We start from the raw sequence: 12639 nt of genomic DNA on the forward strand, positions 1-12639 counted from the left end.
TATAAATGTTTGATAAGTTGATTCCAAAAAAACACTTTTTAAATAATAAAAAATTGGATAAATAAATTTTAGCTGTTTTTTTAAATAATTCTTGGATTTTTATTTTATAAAAATTGTGTAAATTTAATTTATATAATCTTAATTAAATTAATTCAAATCTTATTAAAAATAAAAATAATTATAAATCATAAATAAATAGTTCTTAGCAAAATATGAATATTGGCATTGCAATAAAATTATAAATTATATTTTTATTAAAAAAAGGAATTATTTTAGTATTTCTTATTATAAAGGCATGATTGATTTTTTTTTTTTTTGTTAAAATGAATAATAATAATAATAAATACTATTTTATTTAAAATAAATTTAAAAACAAACAAAGTTTTATTTTTTGTTTTGTAAGTTAATTTAAATTAGATGCAAAATGGACCATTAGAGCCTCCATCGGCCCAATAGCCATTTGGTTTAGTGGTGGCTTTAAAAAGAACATCAGCTTTGCTGTTGCAACAAGGACCTTGAACCGTAGATCTTAAGCTTCAAATAGGATGGGATATCTCTCCACTCTGCTAGTTTTTGCTTGTTTAGAAGCCTAACAAGAAACAACTAGATAGGCTATTTCAAAAAATAATATATATATATATAATTACACAATTCGATTTTTTTCATTTAATACAAATTTTTTCTATTTTCAATATATTTTCATATTTAAATATTGTATATATATATTTTTAATAAATTTAAAATATTAATCCATTTATATAAAAAAGAATAAATAATATTACAATTATTATTATTTTTAAACTATATATATTTTAAATATTTTAAAATTAATTTTAATTTTAATAAAATATAAATTATATATTTATGACATCACCAATACGACCGCCATTTGACCATGGGTCCGACTAATAAACTGTAAAGTGGTAATTTTTTTGATTCTAAAAACATTGAGAAAATATGAAGAAGACAAGAAAAATAAAAGAAGGTAAAATATAAAACAAGATTATGACCTCTAGTGTCTCTTCTAAGTAGAGATGAAAAATCTCCACTTCTTCATGCTTATATTCAACTTCTACACCATTTTTCTCTTAAGCTATGTTTAGTACCCAAAAAATTTGAGGGAAAATAAAATATAAAAGGAAATAAAAAGTAAAGGAAAAAAAATATATTAGAAGTCCATAAATTATTTTTATTTATTATTTCAAATTCATTTTACTTATTTTAATTTATCGGTATAAATATTAAATAATTTAAAAATATATAAGTTTTTAACTAGTTTTAATTATATTTGGTTTTCTTTAATATTTTTTATATAACAATCAAATATGAGAAAATCAATTTCTTTTACATTTTTTTTTCTTTCCATAATATTTTTTGAGAACCAAATACAACCTTAATAAATTTTCAAAGAAGAAGAATAAGAAAAGAAAACCTAAGGAAATGAAGAAATATGAGTTAATATAAATAACCCTATTATTTACATTAGGATGTAAAACAAAGGGAATAGAAGGTTTCCTTGGTACTTTAGTAGTACAATAGGTGTTGTTGTTGTACTATTAATATGAAGTAGTTGTACAATAGAATATCATTCGCCTTATATCATAGGCCTTCTAGTGGGAAGGCCAACCACAAACTGTAACGCTTTTAATACATCCCCAAATTTCAAGTATATGTGTAACATTTGGTAACCTCTATAAATGTGACACGTGACACTTCTAATATATCCTCTAATTAAATACACTTATTAGTTAAAATAATTATTTTGTAGCTTATTTCTATAATTTTGAGGTTATTTAAATTTCCTAATTATTTTTAATTTAATTGGATTTTTAATTATTATATATATATATTTTTTAAACTAAAAATTTCCTATCTAACAATTCAGGATTTTACAATTAATTAGTAAAATTTTAAAGTTTTAAATTATTTTAAAAACTACTAAAATATTGAAGAATTTAGTTCATTAAATCTCATTTGCAACTTCGAGTTTTTATATTGTATTAAAAAAAGTAACTTTTCATTTTTAAAATTATGATTATATTGATACTAAAATGATAAAATATTCATAGTAAGATAGATTTTGAGTCGACCTCGCCGGGTGAATCTTCAACTCAAATCAAGGTCGGATTAATATTTCTTAATCCAGTTAGCTTGTATAAACAACAAAATAGATGATGCAATTTTTTTTAAAAAAAAATTAGAAGCAATTTTGTTTTTATATTGTATTAAAAAAATAACTTTTTATTTTTAAAATTATGATTATATTGATACTAAAATGACAAAATATTCATAGTGAGAAACTTAGATAGGCTTTGGGTTTGATCTCGATGCATGAATCTTCAACTCAAATCAAGGTCGGATTAATATTTCTTAATCCAATTAGCTTATATAAACAACAAAATAGATGATGCAGTTTTAAAAAATTTTAGAAGCAATTTTAAAGACTTTGTCAAACACTTAGAAAATTCTTAAACACAAAGAAAAAAAATGTTTTATTTATTTATTTTAATATTAGAAATTAGTGCTAGTCATCAACCATTTTGTTAGAAGTCATTAATTTGAGTCGAACAAAGACGAACGATTTGAATGTCAAAGTTGAATGAAAATTATTCCACATGATACAGAGCATAGCATAGACTTGGTCCCCCTGTCATCGTATCTCCATATCCAGGACAATTTGATTACTTATCCCGGAAGTATCATCCAGAAGACTCCAGGGTTTATCACCAATACATCACATGCACCCATAATTTTCTTCGGCGGACGTAGGCAGAACAGGTTTATCATCTCTGTATGCATGATTTTCTTCGACAACCGCGTAGTTGGAGGTCTTTTTTTAAGTCTTCTTTCACTTCTATATAAGAACAGAGCATCACATGGTTATTAAACACCATTCTCTACCTCTCTCTCAGACCATGAAACTCCACTGCTCATGGATGGTGGTACTGGCCACACTATGTGTAGCTCCGCTGTGCTTCGCGATGGAGCCCGTCTCCGAGTCGGATAAACTCGGAAGCTTGCCTGGGCAACCACATGTCAGCTTCCAACAGTTTGGTGGATACGTAACCATTGATGAAAAGCAAGGCAGAGCTCTTTTTTACTACTTTGTTGAAGCAGTAACTGATCCTACTGCCTCAAAGCCTCTTGTTCTCTGGTTAACTGGAGGTAATTAGTATCAAATTCTTCTTCTCTGGCATCTTATTAAGGTAAGTAGATAAAGTTAAAATCATTTCATTCTTGGTCTCTGAGTAGTGGAATTTATTTTGTAGGACCTGGTTGTTCGTCCCTAGGAGGGGGGGCTTTCATGGAACATGGCCCTTTTAGGCCCCGCGGGAACACTCTGTTAAGGAATAAGCATAGCTGGAACAGAGGTGTGTTGTAGATTTTGGACAAAGTTGTTTTCAATTTCAATCAAGTGTGGTAGAATTTGTTAGTATTTAGGGCACTTTGCTCAATTTTTCTCGACTATGATATTAATTAAATTACTAAAATGATGAAATTTACCTCTGAAATTCTTCTATCACAGAGGCAAATATGTTGTATGTGGAGTCACCAGCTGGAGTTGGGTTTTCTTATTCTCGTAATAAGTCCTTCTATGATGATATAAATGATGAAGTCACAGGTTCATTTTTTATCCCCTTTTGTCAATGATTTCAACTAAAGGTCTTCAGACGTACTGATTTTTGGATGTTTTTCTTAAGCACGAGACAACCTCGCATTCTTGGAGGGCTGGTTCATGAAATTTCCAAAGTACAGGAACAGAGAATTATTCATTACAGGGGAGAGTTATGCAGGTAATTTTAGTGAAGACCTGTTATTCAGGTTAAGACAATCATTTGAATTCATAGTGAATTCATCAATTTTTATTTTCTCTTCCTATTTTAATTGAAGGTCTCCTTTTAATTCAGGTCACTACGTTCCTCAACTTGCACAGCTCGTTATTAATTCCGGCAAGAATTTCAATTTGAAAGGAATCCTTGTGAGTAAATTTGCATTAAGTATACATTCTTAAAATAAATGGTTGGGCTAAAACTGATAATTGAGCTCGATTTGATGGCTGCATGCAGATTGGAAATCCTCTTCTAGAATTCGATACTGATATGAATGCCCAAGGAGACTTTTTCTGGTCCCATGGATTGATTTCAGATTCTACACATGCACTTCTCACGTCCACCTGCAACTATTCCCAAATTATGCGATGGGTTTATAATATCAGCGAGTCTCTCTCGCCCGAGTGTTACGAGGTATATAACAAATCTGCGGGAGAAATTGGTGGATCAGTTGACCCATTTGATGTTCTTGGGGACAAATGTTTGTCATCGGTAAGGTTTCATTTCTTCAATCCAGTTGGTGGGCAGAGGGAAGGAGAAAAAAAAAGACTTGTTTGTACTTGACTTTGATGGTAATATTTGGGTTTGACTCGTGCAGGAAGAGGTCTGCCTAACAGATGAAGTGGACGCGTATCTAAACAGGAAAGATGTGCAGAAGTCTCTCCATGCCCAGCTTGTGGGCACGCCCAACTGGACTTTATGCTATCCGTAAGGATTCCACACATTTCCAATTTACTCTATGGACGGGTTTACTTTATTTAAGGGGAAAGGAAAGGAAGGGAATCATTCCATTTCCTCTCTCCTCATCCGTGGGAAATCGATTTCGATTCCGGATTTCTTGGATCTGTTGTTTTAACATTGTTCTGTATTGCAGGGATAGTGCCCACTTCTTGAAAGACGCTGTGATTCCATCTATTAATGTTGTGGAATGGCTTGTTAGGTCTGGGATCCGCGCCTCTGTTTACAGGTAGGTTCCATTCGTCTGATGATATGACATCTGGAAATGTTGGGTTTTTATTTACAATTATGAAAATAACAATTAAAATTGCAGCGGAGATCAAGATTCAAGGATGTCCCTATTTGGAACCAGGTCTTTACTGGAGGGATTGGCAAAGAAGCTGAAGCTGAAAACAACCGTGCCTTACAGAAATTGGTTCGAGAAGAAACAGGTTCACATATGATCATTCCACATACTAATTGAAATTGAAGGTGAGACAAATTAAAAATGAGTGACCGTAATGACCATGTTTTCCAATTTTCCTTTCTTCTTCAGGTGGGTGGGTGGACGCAAGTGTACGGTGATATCCTATCTTTTGCGACCATCAGAGGAGGTTCTCACACAGCACCCATATCACAACCGGCGAGATCACTGGCGCTGTTTACGGCATTTCTAGAAGGAAAGCCCCTCCCAGATGCATGAAACTCATCAATTTCATGGTTGAATAAATAAGTTGGAGGGGAGGGTGTTTTATCTCGCCAGCAAATGTCACATCCTCTGTGTATGGATGTGTTCCATTTATATACATATAGTGGAAAAATAATTGTATCATGTAATTTGAATTTGGGTGTAAAAGTTTTAATAGTCTACACGAAGGTGCAAAAAATTGTGATTTAGTCATTTTTTAATAATAAAAAAAGTAATGATTTTTTTTTTACTATGAAAATAATAAATTTAAATCATTGGTGGGATGCAAGTTAATTTAATTTTTCATTTATTTTTTACTTGCATGATTCACTTATTGAGGAGAATAAAAGGAAAAATTACTTAGTTATGCATGATTTTCGTATTTCATACCTTTGAAATATTGCAATTTTTTTTTTCTCTGATAACCAAAACCATAGACATAAAAAAAAATAAAACTAAAATTTTAATGTGATTTGACAATCAATATAATATCTACATCTATAAAGTGCATCAATACTTCAAAATTCACTAATCAAAAGAAATGTTACAACTTAAAACAACATTTTAAAAAAAACCCTAAAAATTAATACGATTTAGTCACTATCATTTTTTCAAGTAATAAAAATTATACGATATGATTATTCTTGTTTTGTATGTAGGAAAGAAAATACAATTTAGTTATTATTACTGAAAATTTTGTGGAAATATTATGTAGTTTAGTTATTATTTTTTGAAAAATAGTAAAAAAAAAAAAAAGGAAATATTTATTTAAATAAAATTTTGATGAAGTCTATTCTTCTTGTATTTTTCATTTTTTAAAATTCTTTTATATATTTATTAATTATGAATCTCCTTTTCCCCTTTAAAAACCTTTCAAAGAACTTTAAAGTTCTTGGAGAAATTTGAAAACCTTCTAACAAAAGATTTGAACCTCCCGTGGTACTCTTCTCTTAACTGAGAATTTAGGATTTCCCTAGTTCATAAAGATTGAGGGGATTTTCTATTGTCTTAGGCTATGTTTGGTTCTTAGAAGGTTTAAAAACAAATACAAGAGAAAAAAAAAATGAAAGATAGAAGAAAAGAAAAAAAAAAATTAAAATAAATAAATTATTATTATATATTACTTCAAACTTTTTTCACAAATTTAACTCTTCTATTCTTAATAATTTTAATGATTTTTAACTTTCTTTTGCATTTTATAGTAAAATCAAATATGAGAAAATAATTTTATCTAACATTTTTTTTTTCTTTTTCTACTGTTTTGAAAAACCAAACATAACCTTAAAATTTAAATTTATTTCTCAAAATTGATAATTATTATTTTAGTTATTAATTTAATATTTTTATCTATTCTAATCCTCTAATTTTAATTGTTCAAAATCTATTTCTTAATTTATGTTTCTTAATTTATGGACCCATACAATATTATTTTATTTATCAAAAACTCGTCTTGTCAACATAAGTTTAAATAACTTTTTTTTTCTATAATAAAAACATATTATTTTAGAATGATGTTTTATGTGTTATTACTTTAAATAAAATTTCTACTACTAACTACGTAATAAGCAAATAATTAGGGTTAATTAAAAATAATTTTATTTATTAAATATATAAAAATTTATATTTAATAATCAAGTATCATTTAATAAGATCATAAAAATGAAATAATTAAAATTTTTAAAATGTCAAACACTTTGTAGTATTAAAAATTTTCAAATATTGTAATGGTTAAAAACGCTTTCTAAAATGACCATAAAATGGAATCTAAATCTATTTTATGAAAGTCCTACAATATAAACAAAATATATAAAAGAAAAATAATACAAAACAAAATTTTTATTAAAATTAATAAATTATGTGATACAATCTTTGTAATAATATTTTTTTGTAAAATAATAAATTTCTCTAATTCTTTTAACTTGATCATAATTTGAAAGATGACAATGAAAATGTTTCTTTAATCTGAGAGAACAATCAATGATCATTAATAACTTGATTTGGAATGAACTCGTTTAAAAGCAAAGATCGCATATGAAATACTTATGTCATCTCTTTAACTTGCAAGGAGATTTCATTAAGGAAATTTGTTAATAAAAAAATATTTATTTATTTTCATTAAAATACTTGTTCAATTTTAATATAGTATTTTCCCATCTATCACCTTTTTAATACATGTGACGTTTCAAAATAGTACTTATTATTAATCCCAAATTTTATCCAAAGCCACGTTTTTTTTTAACATCTTTTTAATAATAATTTATTTCACCGAAAATTTGGATCTATGACAACTTTCTTCCTTCAAATTAGATTCCTTTCTCCTCGGGATCTGAAGACACGATGGGACGTGTCTTCTCAATAGTACAACCAGGAACGTGTCGACTGAAATTGTATGCTTGGATCAGTCAGTTTCTTTTCTCACTGGAAAGTAGAAGGAGGACAACCTTGGCGTCACTCATGACGTCCAAAGAAACACCACTCCAAATATATCTGCGTTCATACAAGGCACCTTTTTCAACGCATGGAAATTGTGCCCTTCCTATAATAAATTGGAGAATCAAGCTGTCTCCATAGCTTCTCTTTCTCTCTCGGTAACCATGCAAACCCAGTCTTGGATGATGATCCTGGCTGCAGTATGCGCAGCTCTGGTTCACTTCTGTTCATCAGCAGTGGAGTCCCACTCTGCCCAGGCTGATCAAATCAGTAGTTTGCCGGGACAACCCCGAGTCAGCTTTCAACAATTTTCGGGATACATAACCATAGATGAAAAGCAGGACAGATCTTTCTTTTACTACTTTGTTGAAGCGGAAAATGACACAACTGCTTTGAAGCCTCTGGTTGTCTGGTTCAGTGGAGGTAAAATTTATGCTTTAAATTAACTGTAGCTGCTAACGTTAGAATCATTTCTGAGTTTTTAACAGATCTAGCATTAATTTTACCTTTTTCCTTGTATAGGACCTGGTTGCTCCTCCGTGGGAGCCCAACATGGCCCTTTTAGACCCAGTGGAGATATCCTACTCACCAATAAATACAGTTGGAACAGAGGCACGCCACAAAATACTTTTCTCTCCTTTTTTATTTTGTAGGAGGGTGCTACTTGGCTGTAGTCATGGAAAGGAAAATGACCCCAAAAGGGGCCGTAGTCAAGTAATGAACTTCATATTTTTTTATTTCTTTATGTTACAGAAGCAAACATGTTATATCCGGAGTCACCTGCTGGAACTGGATTCTCTTATTCTGCTAATACGTCCTTCTACACCAACCTAAATGATGAGATTACAGGTTTTTTTTTTCCTTTCAAAATTTCATCAAGAATTTAACTAGCGGTTACTGAGAATTGGTTTCAATCTGATACATTTTTCTAACTGATTATGGGTCTGCTTTTCTTTATAAGCACGAGACAATCTCGTCTTCTTGAAGAATTGGTTCATCAAATTCCCACAATACAAGAACAGCGAATTGTTCATAGCTGGAGAGAGTTATGCTGGTATGCTGTAACATAATAAAGAATATTCACAAGTCTCTTCCCCACGTTAACCAAAATTTTGTCCTTTGATTTCAAGCGCTCTGATCAAACATGATTTTTTTTTTTTGCTTCAATCCTCTGCTTGATTTATTCTTTTTTCAGGTCACTTTGTTCCACAACTTGCCCAACTCATTCTTGAGTCCCGCGTGAAGTTCAATTTGAAAGGAATCCTTGTGAGTTGAGGCAGAGAAAAATCCGGATCAGTTTTTCTTATAGGATTGGACTGAAATTAATGTTAGGACTTAATTTTAATATTGCAGATGGGAAATCCTCTTATGGATTTCGATACTAATTACAACTCAGTCCCACATTTCTACTGGTCCCATGGCTTGATATCAGATTCTACTTACAATCTTTTCTCTTCCAAGTGCAATTATTCTCGAATGAACAGAGAGCAGACATCTGGTTCTTTATCACCTGCTTGTTTAGCTGTACGAAGCCAATATTCACAAGAAGTTGGTGACTCTGTTGACCGGTTTGATGTCACTCTTAACTCCTGCTTACCATCTGTTGATCCACAACCGGTGAGGTTAACATTATCTCAATAGTGCTCCACCATTAAAATACACTGCAATTAATTTCATCACCATGATAATTTACTTTTTTTAGTAGGAATTTGCACAATTTTGCTTTAGTTTGTACATGACTTTGCTTTCGGCCTATGCAGCAAGTCACAGAGAATGTGGATGTTTGTATAGGAGACGAAGTAAACAAGTATTTCAATAGGGAAGATGTGCAGAAGTCTCTCCATGCTAGACTAGTTGGAGTCGCCAACTGGAGTATGTGCAGCGGGTAAAATTCAATCTACAATGGACCTCTACTACATAACCAACTTTTTTTCTAGCATCCATATTTGCTTTTTCTTTTTCTCTTACCTTTTGCTTTTTAAAATTGCGATTTCATGGATATAAATTGTTTTTTTTTTTAATCTCCATGTTACAGTGCTCTTAGATACAATATAAAAGACAAAGAGATAACCATGATTCCTGTCATGGGCTCCCTTGTCAAGTCTGGTATCCGGACCTTTGTTTACAGGTAATGTTACATGATACATATGGGCGCTATTTTTTTTCATTATGATTCAAAATAGTGATAGTAATACTTAAAAACCTCTACAGTGGAGATCAAGATTCAGTAATCCCACTATTTGGAACTCGGACTCTGGTGGATGGATTGGCGAAGGAGTTGAGACTGAATACCACTGTGCCTTACAGAAATTGGTTTGAGGGAGAACAGGTCGGCTTCTATACATGAATATGAGATTAACTTCATAAATCACTTCAAGTTTCAACTGCTTAATTAAAGATCGGATGATTCAAATCTCATTCATGATGGTTTTTCTTCTGTTTTTCTAGGTTGGTGGATGGACGCAAGTTTATGGTGACATCCTATCCTTTGCCACCGTGAGAGGAGGGTCACATACAGTGCCGGGTACACAACCAGCCAGAGCACTAGTTCTGTTCACTGCATTTCTAAAAGGACAACCCCCACCAGCTGAATGAACGGATCAAATTCACGGATAAGAACTATAGGTCATTATGTATTACTAGATAACAGAGGATGTCTCTTCATATTGTGTTCAGATATTAATGCATTTCCTTTTAGATTAGATCAATGCTCTTCACATCCTCATTTTCCATGCATTTAGCAGCATCTCAGGTATCAGAACGGCAAATTTGCATTTAAAATCCTGTGATTATTGTAGAGGACTTCAGTTGGAACACTCGGATTAGAATTAGAAGCAGAATTTTTTCGTAAAGAGAAGGATAAACTGCTAACTATAAGCCTAAACCAAACCATAAAGCTTATCAGCCCATAACTAGCACTATATGGGGGATCAATATTCCAAGCCTAAAATTAATGGCCCATGCACAACACCTAATATCCTAACCAAACAACAGCCTTTTCTTTCCTAGCCCTAAAACCCTTGTTCTTCAATCTCACGACCACTCTCTTGTTTTCACACCCTTGGATCTCAACTTCGGGAGGAGACGATGCAACATGAAGCAAACCACGATTTTATGGCTTTAAGAATATGGTGGAAGAAAGCTCTGATTGGCAGAGAATAGCAGCACCGACTTGCACTCTTCTAGAGATTTAGAAATAGGTTGAAATTTGATACACTTCTTAAGATGTATTATGTAATTTTTTCAGAAAAAAAAAAATCTTTGGTTGACTTTTTCGAAGAAAAATTCAAAGCATATTATATAATAAAATGAATATTATACTAAAGAACGATAGATTAATTTGATTGTTTAAGTTTCTCGAATTAATCAACATTGGTGGTATCTATAAGAGATCGAAGACACCATCATCCTAGCTACATCACACGCCAAAGGTCTCCATTCAGCTGTCTCTCTCTCTCCAGAGTCCAGAGACGTCTGTCTCATCAAAGCCCTGAAATCCCAGTCATAGATGGAATGTTATACTTATTATAATAATAGCCACAACATGTACAACTCCGTTATGCTCAACAATGGAGACACTCTGCAAGCCCACGTCAGTTTTCAACAATTTTCTGGATATGTAACCATAGATGGAAAGCAACACAGTGCTCTTTTCTAGTAATTTGTTGAAGCAGAAAATGACGTGGAGGCGGTTTCACCTTTTCTTCTTGTTAGTTGTTACGGGGAGGAATATTTTTTCTATATGAATCTCTATCAGTTTGTATTAAAAAATAGTGTGTTAGAAAGTTGTGTGACTTTGTTTTACGGCCAGCTTATGATTCAAATATGCAGAAAGCCACAGAGGATGTAGATGATTGCTGCTTGCATATACAACAAAACAACGAAGTGACCAAGTGTTTTTAAGCAGGAAAGACGTGCTTAAAGCTTTCTGCATTAACTAAAAATATAATTTACTTTGAATCTGTGACTAAAAATGTTGTTTCATAGTGATTTTATAAAATATTTTTAATATTTTTGATATTTGAAAATTTTTGTTATTTAAATATTAAAAATGTTAAAAATATTTTTTAAAATCAGTGTGCAAGTGTAACTCTAATAATTATCACAATTCATGGGGAGAATGGAGATCAAGATTCAATTTTGTCCCACCATTTGGGAGTCGGACTCAGGTGAGCGAATTGGCCAAGGAAGCTTCAGGTGCGCGTCGAGCCTCGCTCCAGTGCGCGTCGCGGCGCGCTTCAGGTGCCCGTCGGGGCGCGCTTCAGGGTAAGCTTCAGGGTCATGTCGAGGCGCGCTCAGGTGAGCGAATTGGCCTAGGAACGCTTCAGGTGAGCGTCGAGCCTCGCTCCAGTGGGCGTCGCGGCGCGCTTCAGGTGAGCGTCGGGGCGCGCTTCAGGGTCGTGTTGAGGAGCGCTCAGGTGAGCGAATTGGCCAAGGAAGCTTCAGGTGCGCGTCGAGCCTCGCTCCAGTGCGCGTCGTGGCGCGCTTCAGGTGCGCGTCGGGGCGCGCTTCAGGTCGCTTCGGGGTAAGCTTCAGGGTCTTGTCAAGGCGCGCTCAGGTGAGCGAATTGGCAAGGAACGCTTCAGGAGCGCGTCGCTGTAAGCTTCAGGGTCGTGTCGAGGCGCGCTCAGGTGAGCGAATTGGCCAAGAAACGCTTCAGGTGTGCGTCGAGCCTCGCTCCAGTGCGCGTCGCGGCGCGCTTCAGGTGAGCGTCGGGGCGCACTTCAGGGTCGTGTTGAGGAGCGCTCAGGTGAGCGAATTGGCCAAGGAAGCTTCAGGTGCGCGTCGAGCCATGCTCCAGTGCGCGTCGAGCCACGCTCCAGTGCGCGTCGAGGCGCGCTTCAGGTGCGCGTCGGGCCGGCTTCAGGTCGCTTCGGGGTAAGCTTCAGGGTCGTGTCGAGGCGCGCTCAGGTGAGCGAATTGGCCTAGGAACGCTTCAGGTGCGCGTCGAGCCTCGCTCCAGTGCGCGTCGCG

At 33.7% G+C, this 12639-nt stretch overlaps 2 protein-coding genes across 2 annotated transcripts; both read left to right on the plus strand.

Moving 5' to 3' along the window:
* Positions 1-2694: 2694 nt before the first annotated feature.
* Positions 2695-5492, plus strand: LOC100251693 (serine carboxypeptidase-like 45). The gene is made up of 10 exons (XM_002277384.5): positions 2695-3165; positions 3270-3371; positions 3527-3622; positions 3702-3794; positions 3909-3979; positions 4068-4322; positions 4429-4538; positions 4705-4797; positions 4882-4999; positions 5104-5492. The coding sequence occupies exons 1-10, from the start codon at positions 2877-2879 to the stop codon at positions 5248-5250; spliced, it is 1374 nt and encodes a 457-aa protein (XP_002277420.4). The 5' UTR covers positions 2695-2876; the 3' UTR covers positions 5251-5492.
* Positions 5493-7738: 2246 nt separating this feature from the next.
* LOC109122998 (serine carboxypeptidase-like 45) lies at positions 7739-10367 on the plus strand. Its single transcript, XM_059739007.1, has 10 exons — positions 7739-8088; positions 8188-8277; positions 8419-8514; positions 8627-8719; positions 8861-8931; positions 9019-9282; positions 9426-9550; positions 9701-9793; positions 9877-9994; positions 10114-10367. Exons 1-10 carry the CDS (start codon positions 7830-7832, stop codon positions 10258-10260), a joined length of 1356 nt encoding a protein of 451 aa, XP_059594990.1. The 5' UTR covers positions 7739-7829; the 3' UTR covers positions 10261-10367.
* Positions 10368-12639: the final 2272 nt, after the last annotated feature.

Source organism: Vitis vinifera, chromosome 8 (genome assembly GCF_030704535.1).
Source record: "Vitis vinifera cultivar Pinot Noir 40024 chromosome 8, ASM3070453v1".
Classification (NCBI taxonomy): domain Eukaryota; kingdom Viridiplantae; phylum Streptophyta; class Magnoliopsida; order Vitales; family Vitaceae; genus Vitis; species Vitis vinifera.

Bases quoted from the DNA above. Each gene is read 5' to 3' on its own strand.
- LOC100251693 (XM_002277384.5), top strand. From the start codon at position 2,877: ATGGTTATTAAACACCATTCTCTACCTCTCTCTCAGACCATGAAACTC. The intron at 3,980-4,067 runs GTGAGTAAATTT...GGCTGCATGCAG, and splicing joins TCAATTTGAAAGGAATCCTT to ATTGGAAATCCTCTTCTAGA. The intron at 4,539-4,704 runs GTAAGGATTCCA...TCTGTATTGCAG, and splicing joins AACTGGACTTTATGCTATCC to GGATAGTGCCCACTTCTTGA.
- LOC109122998 (XM_059739007.1), top strand. From the start codon at position 7,830: ATGCAAACCCAGTCTTGGATGATGATCCTGGCTGCAGTATGCGCAGCT. The intron at 8,278-8,418 runs GCACGCCACAAA...TTTATGTTACAG, and splicing joins TAAATACAGTTGGAACAGAG to AAGCAAACATGTTATATCCG. The intron at 8,515-8,626 runs GTTTTTTTTTTC...TTTCTTTATAAG, and splicing joins CCTAAATGATGAGATTACAG to CACGAGACAATCTCGTCTTC.